Source organism: Halichoeres trimaculatus, unplaced genomic scaffold, assembly GCF_033239565.1.
Source record: "Halichoeres trimaculatus isolate MK-OKI-2021-1 unplaced genomic scaffold, fHalTri1.1 fHalTri1_scaffold_227, whole genome shotgun sequence".
NCBI lineage: Eukaryota > Metazoa > Chordata > Actinopteri > Labriformes > Labridae > Halichoeres > Halichoeres trimaculatus.
Window position 1 is genome coordinate 111104 of NW_027437222.1, and position 23828 is coordinate 134931.

Consider the following 23828-nt stretch of genomic DNA (forward strand, 5'->3'; position numbering starts at 1 on the left):
CTATAAGTGCATACTTCATCCATTATAGTACAGATATAAAGAAAAAATAATTAAATATGTGATAAAAAATGGGCAAACGGACATTTTTATCTCTTTTCCAAAGTTTTTTTTAATTGAAAACCCCTGAAGTGACTAAAGTAGGATAATGATGGAGTGACGCCAGATTCATTTAGGAAATAGTCAAATGTGAACACTGTGTCATTTTCTATGGCTCAGCTTCAGTATCAAAAGCTTTTTATTTATATACTTTATTGTTTGTTTTTATCTGTCTTGTGTTGACTTATTAAAGCAGTCACTGTAAAGTGTCACCAGTCTCGGGCACTGCTGTTTGGACTATGACAAAAAATAACTGATCCCTCTCTTTAGAAAGTGATTCTCTAATGTACAGATACATGGGGTAAATCTTAATTTAACAGGTTAAAAAACTTTAAATAAAAATAAAAAAAATAAGACAGGATCAAATTTAGTTAATAAAATTAAGTGTTATAAAAGCGTCACACAGTCCTTACTAATGAAGTACAGAGGCATCATGGCTGCTCAGGAAACCTCAACCCACTTAAAAATATCTTCAGTTCAAATACAACATTTAGGTTTAGTTTAGATTTAAAAGTTTTTTTTTTAGAATATCATTTATTTCTGTTTGTGATTGAAGCTTGCACAATAAAAGGCTGGGGATGAAATAGATAAATAGAGTTCATACTGCCATCTACAGGTCAAAGTGTGTTCCTGCAGTTCAAACCTAAGAGGTATGGCTGTAAATGTATTTTAAACGTTTTATCCAAAGGATAAAAATGAATTTAAACCTTATGGAAACAACGTTTTCTTCTATTTACAACCTGTGGTTAGCTTACCAATGCAGATTACGACACTTCCGGTTAATGAAAATCGAAATAACTGAAACAACGTACAGGAATTCACCCCCTCGAATCAGGGACAGATTTGGCGCCTAAAATAGAATCAAAGAGTTTGTTCAGACTTAAAAAACAAACCGTGTTTACTTGTTTTCACGGTTTTCCTGAACTGTCTTCACAGATTCACGGTGAACACTCCACGTCCACAGAGGGCGCCAAAGCGAGCAGCAGCTTTCACACTGTAAATACACCGAAGAAGAAGAAGAAGAAGAAGAAGAAGAAGAAGAAGAAGGAGCGTCTTCTTCGTGTGTTGCTCTCTCTGGCTGCATTGCTGTACCCGCTGTTTATGACATTCTTTAAGTTTCCAATGAGAGTTTAAAACTTTAAATTTATTAAAGAGGAGGATCTGCGGCTGCGCGGTCACCGACATGAAGTGAGTGTTTGTTTGATAAAGACGCGGTTCGTGCTGGAGGAGCTGGTTCTGGTTCGGTTCCGCACAGACTTCAGCTTCTGTTAGGATAACATGAGGCTCAGCACCGACAGTTAGCTCCATGATAATCAGCTGATAGTCTGTGAACAGCTCTGTATGAAGATTATTAACCTGAGTTAAAGAGCAGAGCGTCTCTCTGTGGCTAGGCTAGCTGTTAGCTGTTAGCATCCCCGCTGTATGTAAACCGGATGACCTGATCCGTCTCTGCTCGTCTCTCTCTGATCCTTTATTTACCAACCGTTTCAGGCTCAACATAGACGGACTGTTGGTGTATTTCCCCTATGACTACATCTACCCTGAGCAGTACTCCTACATGCTGGAGCTGAAGAGGACTCTGGATGCTAAGGTGGGTGATGCTCATGTATCTGAAGTTAGCATCTCCTGGAGGGGGCAGTATTCAGTGGTTTTCCTGTGTTTTCCTGTGTCTTTTTCTGATCTACACCACATTAGACCAGATCATGATATAAAACCACAAGATTAAAAGACTTCAAACCTGGACTGGATTATTCTTCAGAGCCTAAACATTCATAAAAACACAGTCTCTGATTTGTGAAACTTTTATTCTATTAGTGAAAATGCAAAAAAAAGGCAAATTCCACTGGTTTTTGTCTCATTCAAACCACATAAGATCAGACCTAGGTCTAGACCAACTTCACTTAGACTCCTCAAACCTAGACTGAAGTATTATGCAGGGACTTAACATCCATTTAAACACAGGCTCTGATTTGTGAAGTCCAGGCACCTTAAATCTGTCTAAGAGTTGTAGTTCCAGACCTGGACCTGGACCTGGTCTAATGTGGTTTGAATGAGACAAAAATCAGTGGAATGTACCTTTTTTTTTGCATTTTCACTAATAGAATAAAGGTTTCACAAATCAGAGACTGTGTTTATATGAAAGCTTAGTCTGTAAAAAATAATTCAGTCCAGGTTTGAGGAGTCTAATCCTTGTAGTTCTGGACCTGGACCTGGTCTAATGTGGTCTGACTGAGACAAAAATCAGTGGCATGTGCCTTTTATGCATTTTCACTATTTGAGTAAAGGTTTCACAAATCAGAGACTGTGTTTATATGAATGTTAAGTCTCCAAAGAATAATCCAGTCCAGGTTTGAAGTCTTTTTATCATGTGGTTTTATATCATGATCTGGTCTAATGTGGTGTAGATCAGAAAAAGACACGGGAATACACAGGAAAACCACTGAATACTGCCACCTCCAGGCGGTTTGACATTTTTAAGGTGGACTGGAAACTTCTTATTGGATGCCAGCTTCAGCCTCGTTGAAAACACGGTGTTTCAGTATGATTCAGACTGGGTGCAGCTCCATCACACTCAGCTGAGGTTATCTCTGCTCTCTCCCAGGGTCATGGAGTCCTGGAGATGCCTTCAGGAACAGGGAAGACCATCTCTCTGCTGTCGCTCATCGTGGCCTATCAGAAGGTGAGTTGTGCTGTGACGTCATTTGGATCTTTGCAGATATCTGCTTTAAGCACGAATCACTTTTCATTAAAAATGGGTCGACAAAGGTATGATACATGTACATCAGCTATTTAACAAGTATGGATATATGTGTTCTTATGATGCATTTTTACATGTGTATAATTTCCCAGTGTTGCCAAAAGATTTTGCAATTATTTTTGATGCAATACCTTCAAATGCTGAAGTCAAACTATGTACATGATCCTGAAGTTAACCTTACAACAGACTTGTATATTGGTAATTCTGATCCCTTTTTGAGTGTCAAAACAAATAACAAGTGTATTAGAGATCTCATCATAAGAGACTTTATCAGTAAACCAGCGGCTGTATTTTTTGGAATGATTTATTTACTGATATTGATTGGGATTCTGTTTGGCTTCTCCCTAAGATTTTTTTGTTACTAATAAGGTTCATGAGGTTTGCCTTAAGATCATGATCGATGTTATCCTGTTAACAGGGTAATCTCAAAATATCCTGTAAATGTTGACCCACTTTGCACCTTTTGTCGTTGTGCTGAAGAATCAATCGTTCATCTTTTTGTGAATGTGCCCACACACAGATTTTTGGACAGATATAACATTATTTGTGAACGGAAAGCTTTCTATAGAAGTACAAATTGATTGTAAAGATATTATTTTTTTATTATTGCTACGAAGAGTCTCCCCTCAAAAAATGTTTTTGTGTTAAATTTAATATTGTTGTTATCCAAATATCACATTCGTAGCTGTAAGCATTTAAATCAAAAGCCAAAATTTATTGTATTTAAGTCACTGTTGTCCTCGTATTTAATCTCCTTAAATTATTGCACAAATGCCAAAGCCCAGAAGACCAAAAATGTAAAAAATATAGACATTTTATTTTTGTACTTTTTTGTTCTGAACATGAAGTTTGAGCCTCAAGCTTTGTTTTTTGTATGTATACATTGTTATATATATATTCTCAATAATAAAAATAATAAAGGACGACACTGAGGACGCTCTTTACTGAGGTGTTTTCTCCGTCCTCAGGCTTTTCCCCTGGAGGTGACCAAACTCATTTACTGCTCCAGAACGGTCCCTGAGATCGAGAAGGTGAGTGTGAGCAGGAGGAAATCACTGTCAGAGGAAAAGGAAGTTGATGTCATGAATAGTTCAGTCTTAATAAAAGCTGTTTATCCTCTCCAACGGCTGCTCCGAGGAAAAAGAGTGAAACCTAAAGTAACGTAAACCCTGTCTGACCTTATTTCTGCTCAGGTGGTGGAGGAGCTGAGGAAGCTGATGGAGTTTTACTCCAAACAAACTGGAGAGAGGAACAACTTCCTGGCTCTGGCTCTGTCGTCCAGGAAGAACCTCTGCATCCACCCAGAGGTACGACATGATGAGGCGGCGTGAACGCCAACCTTCACGTCCACAGCTGACAGAGTCAAACCAGCTTCCTGTTCCTCTGAAGGATTAATCACGTTTACCTGTGCTTCAGGTGAGCTCTCTGCGCTTCGGGAAGGAGGTGGACGGGAAGTGTCACAGTCTGACGGCGTCATACATTCGAGCTCAACACCACACCAACCCCGACCAGCCCGTGTGTCGCTTCTACGAGGTGAGGACTGTGAGACGGAGCGGGCGGAGGCAGTTTGTCTGTGTTTCAGCCTGAGGGTGGAGACGAGGGTTAGAGCCAGCGGGAATCTGCAGATTTACTCCAGGGTTTTCAGGGCGCTGTCCTGCTCGCCAAGTGTTTTACCTCCTCTTCCTCTGTCTCCGTCTGCAGGAGTTTGACGCGGTGGGTCGACAGGTGCCTCTTCCTGCGGGGATCTACAACCTGGACGACCTGAAGGACTTCGGCAGGAGGAAAGGCTGGTGTCCGTACTACCTGGCTCGCTACGCGGTGCGTTCCTCCACTTGTTGCTGACTTTGACTTTTTACTAAGTGTGACGTTAACTCATGTTTCAGCCTCACGTCTCCCTGTCCTCTCAGATCCTGCACGCCAACATCGTGGTGTACAGCTACCACTACCTGCTGGACCCAAAGATCGCCGACCTGGTGTCCAAAGAGCTGGCCAAGAAGTCGGTGGTGGTGTTTGATGAGGCTCATAACATCGGTGAGGAGGTGGAGCTGGGCTCTGGGAGGGAGGGTCTGACACCATCAGGTGGTTTTAACTCTGGTTCCTGATTGGTCCCCAGACAACGTGTGCATCGACTCCATGAGCGTGAACATCACCAGACGGACGCTCGACCGCTGCCAGAACAACGTGGACACGCTGCAGAGCACCATACAGAAGTAAGACGCTAACGATTGTTTCCTCTGCAGGATTCGTCCTTTAGTTTACGCGTTAGAGGAGACGAATCAGGAGAATCACTTTCCTCCTTTACTCCTGTGACTCTGTCAGGATTAAAGAAACGGACGCTGCCAAGCTGAAGGAGGAGTACAGGCGTTTGGTGGAGGGTCTGAAAGAAGCCAACGTGGCCAGAGAAACAGACGTGTACCTCGCTAACCCCGTGTTACCAGACGAGATACTCAAAGGTTCGACCATCAGCAGCCAGCTTTATTTTCATCATTTATCGATCATCAGAAACCCTGAACGTCCTGCTCTCTGTCCCTCAGAGGCCGTTCCCGGTACCATCCGCACAGCCGAGCACTTTGTGGGTTTCCTGAAGCGGTTCCTGGAGTACCTGAAGTCCCGCCTGAGGGTCCAGCACGTGGTCCAGGAGAGCACGCCGCAGTTCCTCAAAGACATTTACGACAAAGTCTGCATCGACCGCAAACCTCTGAGGTCAGAAACGTTCTTCAGACCAACCCAACCTGGAGACGGTCTCTGTCTCAGACCATGACCCGGTTTCTCCCCCCTGGTTCTGTCTCCTCAGGTTCTGTGCAGAGCGGCTCCAGTCTTTGCTGCGAACGCTGGAGATCGCTGACATCGCAGACTTCTCAGCCGTGACGCTCATCTCCAGCTTCGCTACTCTGGTCAGCACCTACAGCCAAGGTACGCATCACTTCCTGTCTGCAGCACTCCCTGTCTGCACCACTTCCTGTCTGCATCACTTCCTGTCTGCAGCACTTCCTGTCTGCAGCACTCCCTGTCTGCACCACTTCCTGTCTGCTCCTCCTCCTGTCTGCAGCACTTCCTGTCTGCTCCTCTTCCTGTCCGCACCACTTCCTGTCTGCTCCTCCTCCTGTCTGCACCACTTCCTGTCTGCAGCACTTCCTGTCTGCACCACTTCCTGTCTGCTCCTCCTCTTCCTGTCTGCTCCTCCTCTTCCTGTCTGCTCCTCCTCCTGTCTGCTCCTCCTCCTGTCTGCTCCTCCTCCTGTCTGAACCACTTCCTGTCTGCTCCTCCTCCTGTCTGCTCCTCCTCCTGTCTGCTCCTCCTCCTGTCTGAACCACTTCCTGTCTGCTCCTCCTCCTGTCTGCTCCTCCTCCTGTCTGAACCACTTCCTGTCTGCTCCTCCTCCTGTCTGCTCCTCTTCCTGTTTGCTCCTCCTCCTGTCTGCTCCTCCTCCTGTCTGCTCCTCTTCCTGTTTGCTCCTCCTCCTGTCTGCTCCTCCTCCTGTCTGCTCCTCCTCCTGTCTGCTCCTCCTCCTGTCTGCACTTCCTGGTGTCTCTGTTGCTGACCCCTGAAGTGTTCTCCTCCTGTGGCCTCCTCTCTGCGTCTCCTGCAGGTTTCACCATCATCATCGAGCCGTTTGAGGACAGAACGCCGACCATCGCCAACCCCGTGCTGCACTTCAGGTAAGTTTAACTCACATGGACAGGTGGTGAAGGCGTGGGCGGAGCCAGGGTTTCATTTTTTCTCCTCCTCCTCCTCCTCCTCCTCCTCCTCCTCCTCTCTCAGCTGTATGGATCCATCCATCGCCATCAAACCAGTGTTCCAGCGCTTTCAGACGGTCATCATCACCTCAGGCGTGAGTTGGTCTGGGTCCTGGTTCAGGTCCTGGTTCTGGTCCAGTTGGTGTTTCTCCGACTGTTGATGTGAGCTCATGACTCCTGTCTCCTCCTGTCTCCTCCTGTCTCCTTCTGTCTCCTCCTGCTGGTCGTCTTTAGACTCTGTCTCCTCTGGACATCTATCCCAGAATCCTCGACTTCCGCCCGGTGACGATGGCGTCCTTCACCATGACGCTGGCGCGGACCTGCCTCTGTCCTCTGGTGAGCTGAGACAAACAAACGTTAATGGAAACATGTCGGTGCGTGTTCACTGAGCTTTTCTTCTTCTTCTGTTTTCCTCCTGCAGATCGTCGGGCGGGGCAACGACCAGGTGGCGCTGAGCTCCAAGTTTGAGACCAGGGAAGACTTTGGTGAGTGGCGTCCTCACAGGAAGTCGTCAGAGGACGCTCAGACGTCTCCTCGCTAAACGCTGACGCTGTCACAGACCGAGCAGCTCCACAAACAAACATAATGCTGTTTTTATCTGTTGATCAGCTGATGTTTGTTTGTTTGTTGTTTGTTTACTGTTTGTTGTTTACTGTTTGTTTACTGTTTGTTTACTGTTTGTTTGTTTACTGTTTGTTGTTTGTTTTCCAGCTGTGATTAGAAACTACGGGAACCTTCTCCTGGAGATGTCTGCCATCGTTCCTGACGGCATCGTGGCGTTTTTCACCAGCTACGTCTACATGGAGAACATCGTGGCGTCCTGGTACGAGCAGGTCGGTGCACACACACACACACACACACACACACACACACACACACACACACACTTCCTGTGGACGATCAGACGTGTGTCTCTAAGCGAGCGTTTTCTCTCAGGGGATCCTGGAGAACATCCAGAGGAACAAGCTGATCTTCATCGAGACCCCGGACGCCGCAGAGACCAGCATGGCTCTGGAGAAGTTCCAGGAGGTCAGAGAGACGTGTTCATACAGTTACAAACACAATGCATGCTGGGAAAGCTGCTTCAGATCCTTTAGATCTTCATCGTCTCTGGTTTCCGCTTTCCTCTCCTCCCTCAGGCCTGTGAGAACGGCAGAGGAGCCATCCTCCTCTCGGTGGCTCGGGGGAAAGTCTCTGAGGGGATCGACTTCGGTAAATGATCCGGGCTCTGGTAGACCAGGGGAGACCCTCTGAGAGGAGACTCTCTGAGGGGAGACTCTCTGAGAGGAGACCCTCTGAGAGGAGACTCTCTGAGAGGAGACCCTCTGAGAGGAGACTCTCTGAGAGGAGACCCTCTGAGAGGAGACTCTCTGAGAGGAGACTCTCTGAGAGGAGACTCTCTGAGAGGAGACTCTCTGAGAGGAGACTCTCTGAGAGGAGACTCTGAGAGGAGACTCTGAGAGGAGACTCTCTGAGAGGAGACTCTGAGAGGAGACTCTGAGAGGAGACTCTGAGAGGAGACCCTCTGAGAGGAGACCCTCTGAGAGGAGACTCTCTGAGGGATGAGGAGGTCTGATCACCGAGCTAACCTCCCTGACTTTGTGCTTCCTCCTCAGTGCATCACTTCGGCCGCGCCGTCATCATGTTTGGCGTTCCTTATGTTTACACGCAGAGCCGCATCCTCAAGGTCAGGACGCACACACCCACTCTGACACCGAGACTTTCTTTACGGGCTGGAACGTGACTCAGTAGATCAGAAAGTTTACTCATGTTTTCACGTCTTATTTTTATTGAAGACCTAAACTCACGGACCCTGTCGTCTCGTGGTTTTCAGGCTCGTCTGGAGTATCTTCGAGACCAGTTTCAGATCAGAGAGAACGACTTCCTGACGTTCGATGCCATGCGTCACGCCGCCCAGTGCGTGGGCCGAGCCATCAGAGGAAAAACCGACTACGGACTCATGATCTTTGCAGACAAGGTTTGTGGTGTAGTCCAGACCCTGGTCCAGCTTGGTGGTCTGGTCCAGCTTGGCGGTCTGGTCCAGCTTGGTGGAGGTTTGTTGGAGGTCTGACGCGTCTCTCTGTCCCTCGCAGCGTTACGCCCGAGCAGACAAACGGGGGAAGCTTCCTCGCTGGATCCAGGAGCACATCAACGACGGCAGTCTGAACCTGACGGTGGACGAGACCGTCCAGCTGTCCAAGCACTTCCTGCGGCAGATGGCTCAGCCGTTCAGACAGGTAGGACTCACACCTGTACGCCGTTTAACCTCCGGGAAACTTAGACACAAGGCACGCTGTCCCCTGAGGAGGTGATGGGCCTCCAGAAGTAATTTATAAATATCTGTGGTTCTGTGTTAAAGCATCAAACCTAAAGCCTGGAGGTTTACGTACAAAGAGGTCTACTCCTTTTTGTGATCTGGTTTTGACCCTGACCCCCCTCTGCTCCTCAGGAGGACCAGCTGGGTCTGTCTCTGCTGACCCTGGAGCAGCTGCAGTCGGAGGAGATGCTGAAGAAGATCACGCAGATCGCTCATCAGACCTGAAGGTGGCGCTGCTTTGAGAGACGACATGACTGTCTCATGGGATCAGGGTCACACGCCAGGTGACGTCAGGAGACGTCAGGTGATCACAGGTGTCGGTCTGTCAGGTCATGGTCGGTTTGGACAGAAACTAACGTCACAGCTCAGAGAAACTGATTCACCTGAGACTCTGAGTCCAAACCTGATCAGCACTGACGGCAGAAAGAGACTCATCACAACACTTTCATCATTTTTATCATTTCCTGTCACGTTCAGAGAGACGCCTCAGTTTGACTCGTCTGTTTGATTTCACTGAGTCTCAGCGTCAGCACCGAGCCGTTAAACTGTCGCCATGCTTTCAGTCTGCACACTCAGTGTGTGTGTGTGTGTGTGTCATACAGGCAGAAACTGTAACTGTACTCTGAGGCGTTTTGTATCAATGTAAACACTTTGTTCAAACAGGAAGTTGAAATATAAAGTTTTGTACTCACACTGTCTCATGTTTTATTTTATTTTGAAGGTGAAGTTCCTGTAAAGGAAAGTAAAACATGTCCAGCTGTGAATGACTCAAACAACCCAGAGTTAAATATCAGATTAATTTATTTCAGTTAAATTTCCAGATATAAAACTCAACCGTTCGTGTAGAGAAGAGACGACAGCGTCAGAGGAAACACAGTCTACACGTCTGACAGCTTCATCAAACATCCTGACACACTGCAGCTACAGCCGCCAACGCCACGCCGCTTCAGGCCGTCCACGGCGTCTACCACAGGGACCGTCAGAGGGTCAGAGGGTCCCCGTCAGGGACAGATCAGGACCAGAGGGTCCCCGTCAGGGACAGATCAGAGTTTGTGAAGTGGAAGAAAAGGATTCAGGGAAATGATCGACCCTTAAAGGGCGCAGAAATCGAGCTGAACCAGGCTCCCAGAGAGACCGGGGCTCTGAGCAGGTCTGGGGACTCTCAGGTGTTTCTGTCAGGACGTGAACTCCAGGTTTGGATTCAGGGTCAAACAAACACAGGCCCAGTCTGTCCTCAGTTTGTCTCTGCAGCAGCTGACACACAGTGATCTGTAGAGCTGATCTCAGAGGGTAGAGAGGAGGATGCTGGAGCAGGATGGGTAATTAATTAATAATAAATAAACTTCATCAACATTTGTCAATTAAGTTTTTTCTTTTTTCATTTTTCCCAAAGTTAAGAAAATTGTTTTTAAGCCCAAACGGTGATTATCAGATCAATAATACAACGTCAGACCAAATGTTCTGAGGAGATTAATCAATAATTAATTTAATTACAGTCGTTAAAGAGGTGATTGAGCTGTTTTAGGCTGGAAACCCTTATTTCAGCCTGTGTTTGAGCTGCTGTCTCTTTAAGACTCCCCCTCTGCTCTGATTGGTCCGCCCTCTGCTTCATGATAATGATAAATAACAGACCATGTGCAGAAGCCTCTCAGCGTGTCGTCTGTGGTCAGATATGTTTGTTTGTCACATTCATTAAATAAAGTTGGTCCATGGCGGGAAAATCTGACTGTGGCGCCAAACAAACGACACATTCACATCAACTTTGACAAATTAACGTAAAATTAGATTTTTAAAGGCAAAACACATTTTACATCAGATATCTGAGTTTAACTTTTTAAAAGCGTAAACAAAGAAACTTTAATTCTTAGAGATCATCACAGCGCAAACACTTTGAGCTCTTTATAAAAATGTCTCTGAGCGCTGATGGAGCTGATTGTCTTTATTAAAATATCTATAAATATATCAGTTATTGATCCTGTACTTCCTGTTTCTGTGACGTTAAAACCTCTGTGTCCTGAAAAAGGAAGTCAGGACTCAGGTCTCAGAGGAACGAGTTTTAAAAACGCTTCAGTTTCCTTCAGGATCTGTTCATAGACGACAGCAGGAGGAATGATTCAGTTTCAGCATCAGCAGAAAGAAAGAACTGGAGTGCAACTTTGTCATGCTAATATTTGACCTTTGTGACCTTTGTGACCTTTGTGACCTTCAGTTTGGAGACATTCATCGTCAAAGAGGAAAAAACTTTGTTTGGAAACTTTGATCCATCTCTGGAAATCTGACGTCGAACAAAGAGTCTCTTAACGCAGCATCTGAGCTCCAGGTACCTCCAGGATGCTGCGAGTGTGTGTGTGTGTGTGTGTGTGTGTGTGTGTGTGTGTGTGTGTGTGCGTGCGTGCGTGCTTGTGTGTGTTAGCTGGTCCCACCCAGTGAGCCTCGCCTCGTCAGACTCTGTGTGCTGGAGCTCAGGCCTCGAACATCCGTCAGATGGCTCGACTGGAAAAAACACAAAAACACACACACACAAACTTTTAGTTGTTGAATGAAAACTGATTAAACTGATTAAACTGATTAAACTGATTAAACTGATTAAACTGATTAAACTGATTAAACTGATTAAACTGATGAACTGATCAGTTTCAGGCGTTGGTGTGTAAATCTTTCTTGATCTTCCAGGTCTTAAAGGATAAGTTTGGTTTATACAGCTTTTACATTGTTTATAGAATGAAGTAGAACAAAATACTCACCAAGAAGGTTTTCCTGATCCAAGCAGTGCTTCAGGAGATATTTAGATCCAAAATCGTGCAGTGGACGTCCGTATAAAGGGATCCACCGGGGCATAGACAGCGCTGCTCCTAAAACTGCATTAATCGTCCAAAAACTCATGTTTTTCACCAATATTCCATCATGGTCCGCTCCGGGTTAGTCCTCTGCTGCAGTCTGTGTCACTGCAGACAGCGCTGTGTGGCTGTAAAGACCTCTGACAAAGACTTTGTTTACGCTTGCCCCTCAAAGAAAGGAGTCAGTGCTCCAGAGAGTACTGCACATGCGCAGTACTCTCTGGAGAGCTGACTCTGCCAGTTCAGAGGTCTTTACAGCCACACAGCGCTGTCTGGAGTGACACAGACTGCAGCAGAGGACTATCTCGGAGCGGACCATGATGGAATATTGGTGAAAAACACGAGTTTTTGGACGATTAATGCAGTTTTAGGAGCGGCGCTGTCTATGCCCCGATGGATCCCTTTATACGGACGTCCGCTGCACGATTTTGGATCTAAATATCTCCCGAAGCACTGCTTGGATCAGGAAAACCTTCTGGGTCAGTATTTTGTTCTACTTCATTCTATAAACAATGTAAAAGCTGTGAAAACCGAACTAATCCTTTAAATCTAGGACAGGTGTGTGTTTAATGTTAGGACAGGTGTGTTTAATGTTAGGACAGGTGTGTTTAATGTTAGGACAGGTGTGTGTTTAATGTTAGGACAGGTGTGTTTAATGTTAGGACAGGTGTGTTTAATGTTAGGACAGGTGTGTTTAATGTTAGGACAGGTGTGTTTAATGTTAGGACAGGTGTGTTTAATGTTAGGACAGGTGTGTTTTATTATAGGACAGGTGTGTGTTAAATGTTAGGACAGGTGTGTTTTATTATAGGACAGGTGTGTGTTAAATGTTAGGACAGGTGTGTTTTCCAGGGACCTGTAATGTTTCAGAGTCAGACACAGAAACCAGATGGACCCTGTCCAGGTGTAAACCCAGGTGTAAACCTGGGCTCAGCTCACCTGGACGCTGTCTCTGGAGTCGACATTCAACACGTTCAGGGAGTTTGCCCTCTTCATCCTGAAACAGAGCACAGGAGGAGGAGGAGGAGGAGGATGATGATGATATTCAGAAAGACGTGTGTCTGTATCATAGTCATCATGTCTGTGAGGCGCTGTCATTACCCAGGATTCCTTGGGGCTGCCTCCTCCACGCCGACTCCTCTCAGCTTGCGAACCAGCTTCTCGCTGCTTCGTCGTATGGATTCTCTGAGTTTGGTGAAGGAGCCGCTCCGCTTCAGGGTACTGAGCCCGTCCTGTCCAGAACCACTGTCGTCTGAGCCGGACCAGCTGGGACGACCGTCGCCTAGAGGACAGACGGACAGATGGACAGACAGACAGACAGTAACTAGTGGCTCCTCGTAGCTTTAAAAATATTCATGAAATAAAGAATAGTTATGTTTCTTCCAGAGGGTGTTGATGATTAAAGACACTGACACTAAATAAAATCCTGTGTTAACATTTAGTTGAACTAAATCTTCATCCCATCTGTCAATAAAGCCTGCCACCGCTCTACTTCACCTCCTACAACATCAACAGCCTGAAACACAAGCTTCATGTGTGGCAAGACGTTAGCAAATAAAACAAACCATAAAGAAATCATAAATATGATTTATCAAATTCTTTCAGAAATGTTACAATTTTTGATTTTTTTTTAAATTTCAACATTTTTTGATACTTGCGAATTTTTTAAAAACCAAATTTTTGAAAAGGATTTTTTTTAAATATATGCAAATTATATAAATTTTAACTTTTTCTTTATTTACACAGATATTTTAAAGTTCAGATTTTTTTATTCGTTTTTTTTTTTAATTTTTAAAATATTTGCACATTTTAAACTTTTTTTACAGTTAAGCAGATTTTTTATATTTCAGATTTTTTTAATTAGTTTTTAATTAAATTCTGAAATTTTAAAATGTTTCAAATTTATGAAATTTTAAAAGTTTTTGACATTTTTTAAAAATCATTGACATGCCAAACTTTGACATGTTGCAAAGTATTACAAACAAAAAAAACTAAGACATCATTTGTAAAATTTCGTAGATTAATTGGGATAATTATTTAAATAAATATTTATGATAAAGTAGATTTTGTGTCTGCTGAATGACGTTAATCCAGGTGAGCTGAGGAAAACTGCTCCTATCAAAGTAAAGGCTGCAGACCCCTGGTCCAGATAAACTGCCATCCTTAAAAAGTTCCTCATCAGTACTTCATTCCTCCCAGACTCTGTCAGAGAGGATGTTTGTTTCTCAAACCAAGTTTAACTTTTCCTCCTGGTTCAGATTTTTCTTCCATCTCTGGTTGTTTGAGTCGTCTTTGTCTCTGAGACGACTCAGAGTTTCCTACCTTCAACAGATCCAAACTCCTTTTCATGTGCTCTGGTCAGGATCTCTTTGTAGAGAGCTTCAGCCTGTCGGTACTTCCCCTGCTTCAGATAGCACGACGCCTGAGAGACAGAGAGACAGAGATGGTCAGTCACTGAGGACGGTTAGTCTGTGCTGCTGCTGAAACTGAGGCTGAGACTAAGGCTGTCCTCAGAGCAGAAAAGTCCTTTGGTCCACTTGTTTGGTCCGGACCGAAAGCGGACTTTATTTTCTTCGTTTGGTGCGGTTTGTATTCAGATTGTACTTTTATCAAGTGGACTATATTGTGTAAACACATCCAGGTGTGTGAGGATCAGTGCTCTCATTGGACAGCACTGACAAAGGGCGGCACACAGAGTACAGACCTGGAAATGGAGGTAAACATGTGTGTTTGTGCTCTTATTAGAGCTGCTAAATCATTTTCAGTTTCAAGAGCAGCTCCTTCAAAGCAGCTTAACAACACCGTTTACAATTTAGGAACAGGAAGACCAATGATCGCAGCAAGGAGGCGCTATGCTCTGCGTGTCCTGACCCACAACATGCTAGCTACAGCGTGGCTAAACAGAAGACGGAGGATCAGGTATGAACCAAAGACGGTTAGGTTACGGTGGCTCTATAGGCCCAAAAGGAGCATGTATCCTGTAGTTAGTTCAGATGGACCTTGGTTTGTATCCAGACCTGCACCGGAGAACCACGAACCGCACCAGAGTTCGTTTGGAAGCGGACAGAGACCACCTCAAAAAGTGGGTCTGGGTCAGGTTGTTTGGTCCGCACCAGGGTTCGTTTGTGTCTATTCACACCTGCATGAAAAGTCCGCACCAGCGTGGGAAACGAACCCTGGTCCGTTTAAAGTGGATCAAACAGTCCAGGTCTGAATACGCCCTAAGGCTGGATCTGGTTACCAGGTTGTTCTTGGTCTTGGCCACGTTGGCGTCATCTGGGCCCAGCTTGCTCTGGTAGATGTGCAGCGCGCGCTCGTAGTACTGCTCCACCTCCTGGTACTTCCCCTGGTTCTGACACAGCAGAGCCAGGTTGTTCAGCTGCTTCGCCACGTCAGGGTGGTCCGTACCCAGAACCTGAGGGTCCAGACACAAAACATGAGGTTAACCCTCCAGAACCACCCCAGGGTCTGATCCAGGAGGCCGGTCTGACCCAGAGAGTTAAAGATCTGACCTGGATCAACAACGTGAGATAAACGGTTTCTGACCTTCTCTCTGATCTGCAGAGCTCTCTTACACAGCGGCTCGGCCTCTTTGTACTTTCCTCTTTTCCCATAAAGCACTGCAAGGTTGTTCAGGGTTGCTGCCACCTGTATACACACACACACACACACACACACACACACACACACACACACACACACACACACACACACACACACACACACACACACACACACACATATGCGTTAATACAGGGTATAGATCAGATATCTAATCAGGCTCATTTCCTGTTGATGTTTTCTGGCCCCGCCTCTTCCTGTAGAGGCTCCTGAGTTATCGTCTGTCGTGATTTGACGCTGTATAAATAAAGGTTGGCTGGTTGAACAGGGTGACTTACAGCGGGGTGGTCCATACCCAGGGTCTTCTCCCTGATGGCCAAGGCGTCGTTGAGCAGGTTGGCAGCTTCTTTGTATTTGTTCTGGTCCCTGGGGAGGAAACGTTCACCGTCAGAGGACGACACAGGTACAGGAAGTACAGAGACACGAGGAGGACACAGGTACAGGAAGTACAGAGACACGAGGACGACACAGATACAGAAAGTACAGAGACACGAGGACGACACACAGACAGGAAGTACAGAGATACGAGGACGACACACAGACAGGAAGTACAGAGATACGAGGACGACACACAGACAGGAAGTACAGAGATACGAGGACGACACAGATACAGGAAGTACAGAGACATGAGGACGACAAGAGGACGACATGAGGACGACATGAGTACGACACAGGTACAGGAAGTACAGAGACACGAGGACGACACAGAAACAGGAAGTACAGAGACATGAGGACGACACAGAAACAGGAAGTACAGAGACATGAGGACGACACAGAGACAGGAAGTACAGAGACATGAGGAGGACACAGAGACAGGAAGTACAGAGACATGAGGATGACACAGAGACAGGAAGTACAGAGACACGAGGCACCACAGAGACAGGAAGTACAGAGACATGAGGACGACACAGATACAGGAAGTACAGAGACATGAGGATGACACAGAGACAGGAAGTACAGAGACACGAGGCACCACAGAGACAGGAAGTACAGAGACATGAGGATGACACAGAGACAGGAAGTACAGAGACACGAGGCACCACAGAGACAGGAAGTACAGAGACACGAGGACGACAAGAGGACGACAAGAGGACGACATGAGGATGACACAGAGACAGGAAGTACAGAGACATGAGGACGACACAGAGACAGGAAGTACAGAGACACGAGGACCACACAGAGACAGGAAGTACAGAGACATGAGGATGACACAGAGACAGGAAGTACAGAGACATGAGGACGACACAGAGACAGGAAGTACAGAGACATGAGGACGACACAGAGACAGGAAGTACAGAGACACGAGGACGACAAGAGGACGACAAGAGGACGACAAGAGGACGACATGAGGATGACACAGAGACAGGAAGTACAGAGACATGAGGACGACACAGAGACAGGAAGTACAGAGACATGAGGACGACAAGAGGACGACAAGAGGACGACAAGAGGACGACATGAGGACGACACAGAGACAGGAAGTACAGAGACACGAGGACGACAAGAGGACGACAAGAGGACGACAAGAGGACGACATGAGGACGACACAGAGACAGGAAGTACAGAGACATGAGGACGACACAGAGACAGGAAGTACAGAGACATGAGGACGACACAGAGACAGGAAGTACAGAGACATGAGGATGACACAGAGACAGGAAGTACAGAGACACGAGGACCACACAGATACAGGAAGTACAGAGACACGAGGACCACACAGATACAGGAAGTACAGAGACATGAGGACCACACAGAGACAGGAAGTACAGAGACACGAGGAGGACACAGAGACAGGAAGTACAGAGACACGAGGACCACATAGAGACAGGAAGTACAGAGACACGAGGAGGACACAGAGACAGGAAGTACAGAGACATGAGGACACACACAGAGACAGGAAGTACAGAGACATGAGGACACACACTCTCTGACCTGTAGACCAGGGCCAGGATGTTCAGCATGGTGGCTACGTCTGGGTGTGTGTGTCCTGAGGACTTCTCCAGGTCCTCCAGAGCCTGCAGGAGAAACGCTGAGTCAGCACATTTCATCTTCTCCTTCATGATGAGTCAGCATAAACCACCCCTCCTCACCCCTCCCTCAGCTCAGACTGAGGGAGGGGTGAGGAGTGGCGTGTTCGTCCTCCCTGAGTTTAGAGACCGTCAGTTTCAGAGGAGAACGCCTCTCACCTGTTTGCAGAGCGGCACGGCGACCTCGTAGCGCCCCTGGGAGGCGTACTGGATGACCAGGTTGTGGAGCGTCCGGAGGCGGGCGGGGATCTCGTAGCCGCCCTGCTGGGCCGCCGCCGCTGCGCTGCTGTGATGAGGCTGAGATACTGAGGAGCAAAACGTAGAAAAGACACGGCAAGGTCATGGCGAGGACATGGAGCAGGAAGATCTGGGTCTAGAAATGTTGCGTCAGGTCAAATTAATCTTAAAAAATCAAAATCCAGATCCTGATTCTGCCATAAACCCATCCTGACATGTTTCCCCCACAGCGCCCCCTAGTGGAGTTTGCTGATGTTAACGCAGAAAACTGACCACTGATCATCTGGAGCGAGGGATGAGCTCGTACATCATCATCAGTGTGTGTGTGTGTGTGTGTGTGTGTGTGTGTGTGTGTGTGTGTGTGTGTGTGTGTGTGTGTGTGTGAGCAGAGCTAAAATTCAACATGAGACTCTGAAAAGTCTTTGGTGTGTGTGAAGTTTTCAGGATCTGAACAACAACAGAAACTGGTTCAGGATCAAAACCTGGTCCAGTTTGCTCTGAGTTAAAGGGTCAGTTCACTCAAAACCCCCCTCAGAGACCACACCAGGACCCTTCCTCAGTGACGTCAGACCGGTCTTCCTGTGTGGACCTGGTCTCAGAGGTTTTCACACTCTGCGGTGAGGGTCTTACTCTGGGTCTGCTCCTCGTCCTCTGTGGGGAACAGATCATCCAGAGACTCTTTGTGGGACGTCGTGGCTCTGTCCTCCTGAAACCAGGAGAAACAAACACTCAGCAGAGACAAAGGGGCTGGTTTTAGCTTCATCATGTCTGAGGTCTCAGCCTCCTGAACCCTGACCCTGGACCAGAGGAGGACCCTGGACCAGAGGAGGACCCTGAGCCTCTCCTCCAGCAGGTCACCCTTTATCTCGACTTCCTGAAATCTGTCTGAGCAGCTGAGCTCTCCCTGATCAAACACGCTCATGTTTGTGCTCCTGTCTCCTCCTCCTCCTCCTCCTCCTCCTCCTCACCAGCTGCGGCTCCTCCTGGTCGTATTTGCGTATGGAGGACATGAACTGCAGGTGTTTGTTCTGCTCCTCTAAGGTGACCACTTCCTGTTCCCTGTCCTGAAGCCGCTGCTGAGCCCCGGCCAGCTCGTCCCTCAGCCACTGGTTCTCCTGGCATAGCCGGCGCACCTGAGGAGGCGACAGGAGGAGGAGAGGAGGAGAGGAGGAGACCAACAGGTGAGGGAGGTCAGAGGATGGAGGACTGTGGAGGAGAGGGATGTTCACAAACCAACCTGTGTGCGCAGCTTCTGTTTCTCCGCCTCCAGAGAGCCCAGGTGAGCCGATAACGCCATCATCACCTGTGGGAGGAAACAGCTCGTTACGCTCAGAGAGGAAACTCGTTACATCAGAGGAAACTCGTTACATCAGAGAGGAAACTCATTAGGTCTGAGGAAACCACAGCACCTGATTCAACGAGTGAAGCTCAAACCAATAAAGTAAATAAAGTTTATATCTGTTTTTAATCCAGCGTCTGTGACTGAAGTTTCAGGAGGTGTTTGGATTATTTCTGCGTCTGTCTCATCGTTTGTTTTTATGGTTAAAGTTGATTCTTTAATGAACTTCTAATCAGTGTCCTCGGCCAAAGACAGAGGGCACCATTGTTCCTGCTGTGATTCTTTCTTATTATTATTGCGTCCGCGCTTTGAACACTAATTAGACCCCTAAACATGCTCAAAAACTCACCAAATTGGCACGCACCCCAGAACCGTGAAGAATGTTCGTATGATGCCAAACACTACCCCCAACATCCCATAATAAGCTCTGTACAGCAACTGTGGCACACAAAAACTAGGTAATGTTGTAGAGAGATGAAACCAACATCAAAATGTTCGTCTCTTTGAGACGCACAAATCATGCACGGATACCCCTGACCTATCTCCAACAGGAAGCCGGCAATGTGCCTTTCAAAATAAGATTCCTCACATTTTTACCCTTTCTGCAAAAATTAACCTGTAAAAAAACAAAAATGGTACCGGCTTGAAAATTGCATCACATGGCAGACCAGACCCTGCTCTACAAAAGTTCTGTAGGAAGTTGTTATTTCAGGCCTGGTTTTCGAATGGCGAGCCCTCAAAGTCGCCGACCGCTTTCAGCCTTCTCCATGTTAACAGATGAGGAGACGGCGTTTCAGCTCCACACACACATCCTCCTAGTTCAGCATTTGGGACGCTAGACAAAAAAGTAAAACTCATACAGCTTTAAAATGACATGGTTGGATTCCTGACAAAATTTTCTACAACATTATCATATTTTCACACAGATTAAGTCAAGATTTTGGGCTATAGGACAGATGGTTTGGACTCTTTTCTAAAATAAATCCTCTTTTTTCAGCTCCTCGGGCCAGGATTTCTGATGGATTTTGGCCTCCAAAAAGTAAAACTTGTACAGCTTTAAAAATGCCAAAAATGGATTCCTGACAAAATTTCCTACAAAAATGTTTTTTACATAGATTGGGGTAAATTTGTGGACTCTGTGAGGATTTCTTTACAAAAGCTTTCTCATAAACTCTCACTCTACACTCACTCACTAATCAGGAGTTCCATCCATGCAGCTGATGATGTCACTCAGCATAACAGAGGATACGTTGCCATGGTAACAACTGACTCCCCAACACCCCATAATATGCTCTCACCGTCTAGGCACACTGAAACAGCCACAGCAGCCAGTAGGAATGTCATAGAGAGATGAAACCAACGGCAAAACGTTTGTCTCATTGAGACGCACGACATGACGAACCGGCAACAGACCCAGGACCTGTCAACGCTGCTTACAGCTTTAATTTTTCTTTTTTCCTGATGTTTGTTTTACAATCACAAAAACAGAACTTAAAAAAGGTTAATCTGTGTTTTTTTGTTGGCAGAAAGATGAGCTGAAAAAGCAACAACAGGCGATCGTCTTTAACCATTTTACAATGACACTGTGAGGCAGCTCAGGTTTGAGTCCAGCTCGTGGCCTGTCTCCCCCCCTGTCTCCCCTGTCTCCCCCTGTCTCTCCCTGTCTCCCCTGCCTCCCCCTGTCTCCCCTGTCTCCCCCTGTCTCCCCTGTCTCCCCTGCCTCCTCCTGTCTCCCCTGCCTCTCCCCCTGTCTCCCCCTGCCTCCCCCTGTCCCTGCTGTCTCCCCTGTCTCCCCCTGTCTCCCCTGTCTCCCCTGCCTCCCCCTGTCTCCCCTGCCTCCTCCTGTCTCCCCTGCCTCTCCCCCTGCCTCCCCCTGTCTCCCCTGTCTCCTCCTGCCTCCCCCTGTCTCCCCTGTCTCCCCCTGCCTGTCTCCCCTGTCTCCTCCTGTCTCCTCTGTCTCCCCTGTCTCCCCCTGCCTGTCTCCCCTGTCTCCTCCTGTCTCCTCTGCCTCTCCCTGTCTCCCCCTGCCTGTCTCCCCTGCCTCCCCCCTGCCTCCCCTGTCTCCCCCTGTCTCCCCTGCCTCTCCCCTGTCTCCCCCTGTCTCCCCTGTCTCTCCCTGTCTCCCCCTGTCTCCCCTGCCTCTCCCCCTGTCTCTCCCCCTGTCTCTCCCCTGTCTCCCCCTGTCTCCCCTGCCTCCCCCTGTCTCCCCTGTCTCCCCCTGTCTCCCCTGCCTCCCCCTGTCTCCCCTGTCTCCCCCTGTCTCTCCCCTGTCTCCCCCTGTCTCCCCTGCCTCTCCCCCCTGTCTCTCCCTGTCTCCCCTGCCTCCCCTGCCTGCCTCCCCCTGTCTCCTCCATCTCCCCTGTCTCCCCTGTCTCCCCCTGTCTCCCCCGTCTCCTCTGTCTCCCCTGCCTCCCCCTGTCTCCCCCTGTCTCCCCTGTCTCCCCTGTCTCCCCCGTCTCCTCTGTCTCCCCCTGCCCCCCCCCGTCTCCCCTGTCTCCCCCTGTCTCCCCTGTTTCCCCCTATCTCCCCCTGTCTCCCCCTGTCTCCCCTGTCTCCCCCTGTCTCCCCGGTCTCCCCTGCCTCCCCCCTGTCTCCCCCTGTCTCCCCTGTCTCCCCTGTCTCCCCCTGTCTCCCCTGTCTCCCCTGTCTCCTCCTGTCTCCTCCTGTCTCCCCTGTCTCCCCCTGTCTCCCCTGTCTCCCCTGTCTCCTCCTGTCTCCCCCTGTCTCCCCTGTCTCTCCCCTGTCTCCCCTGCCTCTCCCCCTGTCTCCCCTGTCTCCCCCTGTCTCCCCTGTCTCCTCCTGTCTCTCCTGTCTCCCCTGTCTCCTCCTGTCTCCTCCTGCCTCCCCCTGTCTCCCCCCTCTGTGGTCTCAAACCACTCTTCATGTCAAACTTGAATCTGAGGCGTCTTCCTGTCTCTACTCGCTCATCAAACGAGCGTCCCGCGGTCGTCCAGGTGTGACCCACCTGAGCCTCGCTCAGCCCCAGCTCTATCCTCTCCAGCGACTGGCGGATGATGCCCGTCTTCTCCTGCTCCACGCTGCCGCTCTCTGACGCCGTCCGGCTCTCGGCGTGCTCCTGCAGACTGGCCAGGAGGCCGCGGTTCTCTCCTCTCAGCGCCTCCAGCCCGGCGATCACCTGCTGCGTGTTGCACAGGATCTCCTCCGCTGACAGCATGACTCCTGCTCCTCGGTTCCTCCTTCAGCTGACCTGGGGACAGAAGATGAACGGTGGGTGTTTGAGAAGAACAGAGACATGACAGACAGCGAGGACGTCACAGCAGCTGCTGCAGAGCTCGTTGTGGCACAGAAATGAGAGCAGTAACACAGGAATCAGACGCTCGGGGCAGAAAGGGAGGAGCGGCGCCGTGTTTGTGGTTTCAGGATTTTAAAGCATGAGTCAAAATAGAAGAAGCAGCTTTTTAAGAGTGAAAGACGTCGCTTTGCTTCCAGCTGACGGGCTGAGATCTGTTAGAAAACAAGAACAGAAAAGATTCAAACAACACAAACTGGTTTCAGCTTCCTCTTTCTGGACGATTTCAGGAGAAAGTCTGGAAGGTGAGAGGAGGGGGCATAAACAACAAAATACAACAATTTATCCTTTAAAAACACTCAGATAGAAAGGTTTTTAACCAGAAAATAATGTGTTTCTCTATCCAGAGGCAGAGAGGCAGGTTTTTTATTGGAGATAATAAAAATATCAAAGACTACCAGCAGAGTTTGGTCTGTCCTGGTCTGTTAAACCATCTGAAGCAGCGTTTAGTGTTGAAACATGTGAATAATGAAGTGTAATGTTAAAGTAAACAGTCTGATTATGGTTTGTTTATAATGGGAGGAGCTAACAGGCCTCAGGGCCACCGTCCCTCGCCTTTAACTGAGATAATGTCCATGATTTGACGCCAAACACAAACTAAATAAAGGAGTGCGTCACATTTCGTCACATTTCGTCACATTTCGTCACATTTCTGCTGAAATAATCCTCCATCCGGCCTGTGCCTGGCTGGAAACATGAAAACACTTCATTAAATGATGATTAAAATGATGATTAAGTGTAAAACACGGTGTAAACACAGACAGACTGAGCTACAGCTTCATTCAGATCAGCTCTGAGTTATTTATAGCTTACCTGCTAAGTCCGGGCTCCGCGGCGGGCTTTGTCTTTTTCTCCACAGTCCGCGGCTTTTCCTCTTTTCTCTAAAAAACGGAGTTTTTCACAAAAACAGGAACTTTTCCATCTCCGGGCCCGGCTCGGTGGATGGGGAGGGACAGGTGGTAAAAACACCGAGCTGTAAATGATTCACCTGCTGCCTCCTCAGCTCCCAGCGCCTCCTGTCAACACACGAGCATTAGCAGCAAGCTAGCAGCGGTGACGAAGCACATCCGGTTCTGACCTTCACAGTAAAAGTCCCAACGACGCGCTAGTAAACTTTAATAATAATAATAATAATAATAATAATAATAATAATAATAATAATAATAATAATAATAATAATAATTAATAATAATAATAATAATAATAATAATAATAATAATAATAATAATAATAATATTGAGCACTTTTCAAAGCAAGGTTACAAAGAATCTTACAAAATAGGAATTAACAATACAGATGAAATCAATACTGTGTAAAAGGAAATAAACCATCAGAAAAATTAGTAAGGAATTAAACCTTTTAGAAAAAAAAATAATAATAATAATAAAAGCAGGGTTTCTAGGATTAAAACACGCTTAAATATTATCCAATGTCAATGCTCATCTATTTAAATGTAGAATTGGTCAAACAAGGGAACTAACTTATGCAAAGGTGGCAAGATACTGACTGTTTGTTCACTCACGTTATGAGATTACTAACAATTTGACTA

At 47.3% G+C, this 23828-nt stretch overlaps 2 protein-coding genes across 2 annotated transcripts; one reads left to right on the forward strand and one right to left on the reverse strand.

Moving 5' to 3' along the window:
• Positions 1-1133: 1133 nt before the first annotated feature.
• Positions 1134-9598, forward strand: LOC141786566 (general transcription and DNA repair factor IIH helicase subunit XPD). The gene is made up of 23 exons (XM_074665169.1): positions 1134-1284; positions 1588-1687; positions 2699-2776; positions 3823-3885; positions 4048-4161; positions 4271-4387; positions 4556-4672; positions 4762-4885; positions 4968-5064; positions 5174-5307; positions 5389-5557; positions 5649-5767; positions 6444-6513; positions 6617-6686; positions 6826-6927; positions 7013-7076; positions 7303-7424; positions 7528-7620; positions 7731-7803; positions 8208-8278; positions 8426-8569; positions 8685-8828; positions 9041-9598. The coding sequence occupies exons 1-23, from the start codon at positions 1280-1282 to the stop codon at positions 9131-9133; spliced, it is 2283 nt and encodes a 760-aa protein (XP_074521270.1). The 5' UTR covers positions 1134-1279; the 3' UTR covers positions 9134-9598.
• Positions 9599-9691: 93 nt separating this feature from the next.
• Positions 9692-23314, reverse strand: LOC141786568 (kinesin light chain 2-like). Its single transcript, XM_074665170.1, has 14 exons — positions 23093-23314; positions 21935-22177; positions 18868-18933; positions 18599-18763; positions 18261-18336; positions 17553-17698; positions 17299-17381; positions 15645-15732; positions 15292-15393; positions 14987-15160; positions 14068-14167; positions 12847-13027; positions 12685-12742; positions 9692-11401 (listed from the first exon to the last, which is right to left on the reverse strand). Exons 2-14 carry the CDS (start codon positions 22142-22144, stop codon positions 11318-11320), a joined length of 1533 nt encoding a protein of 510 aa, XP_074521271.1. The 5' UTR covers positions 22145-22177; positions 23093-23314; the 3' UTR covers positions 9692-11317.
• Positions 23315-23828: the final 514 nt, after the last annotated feature.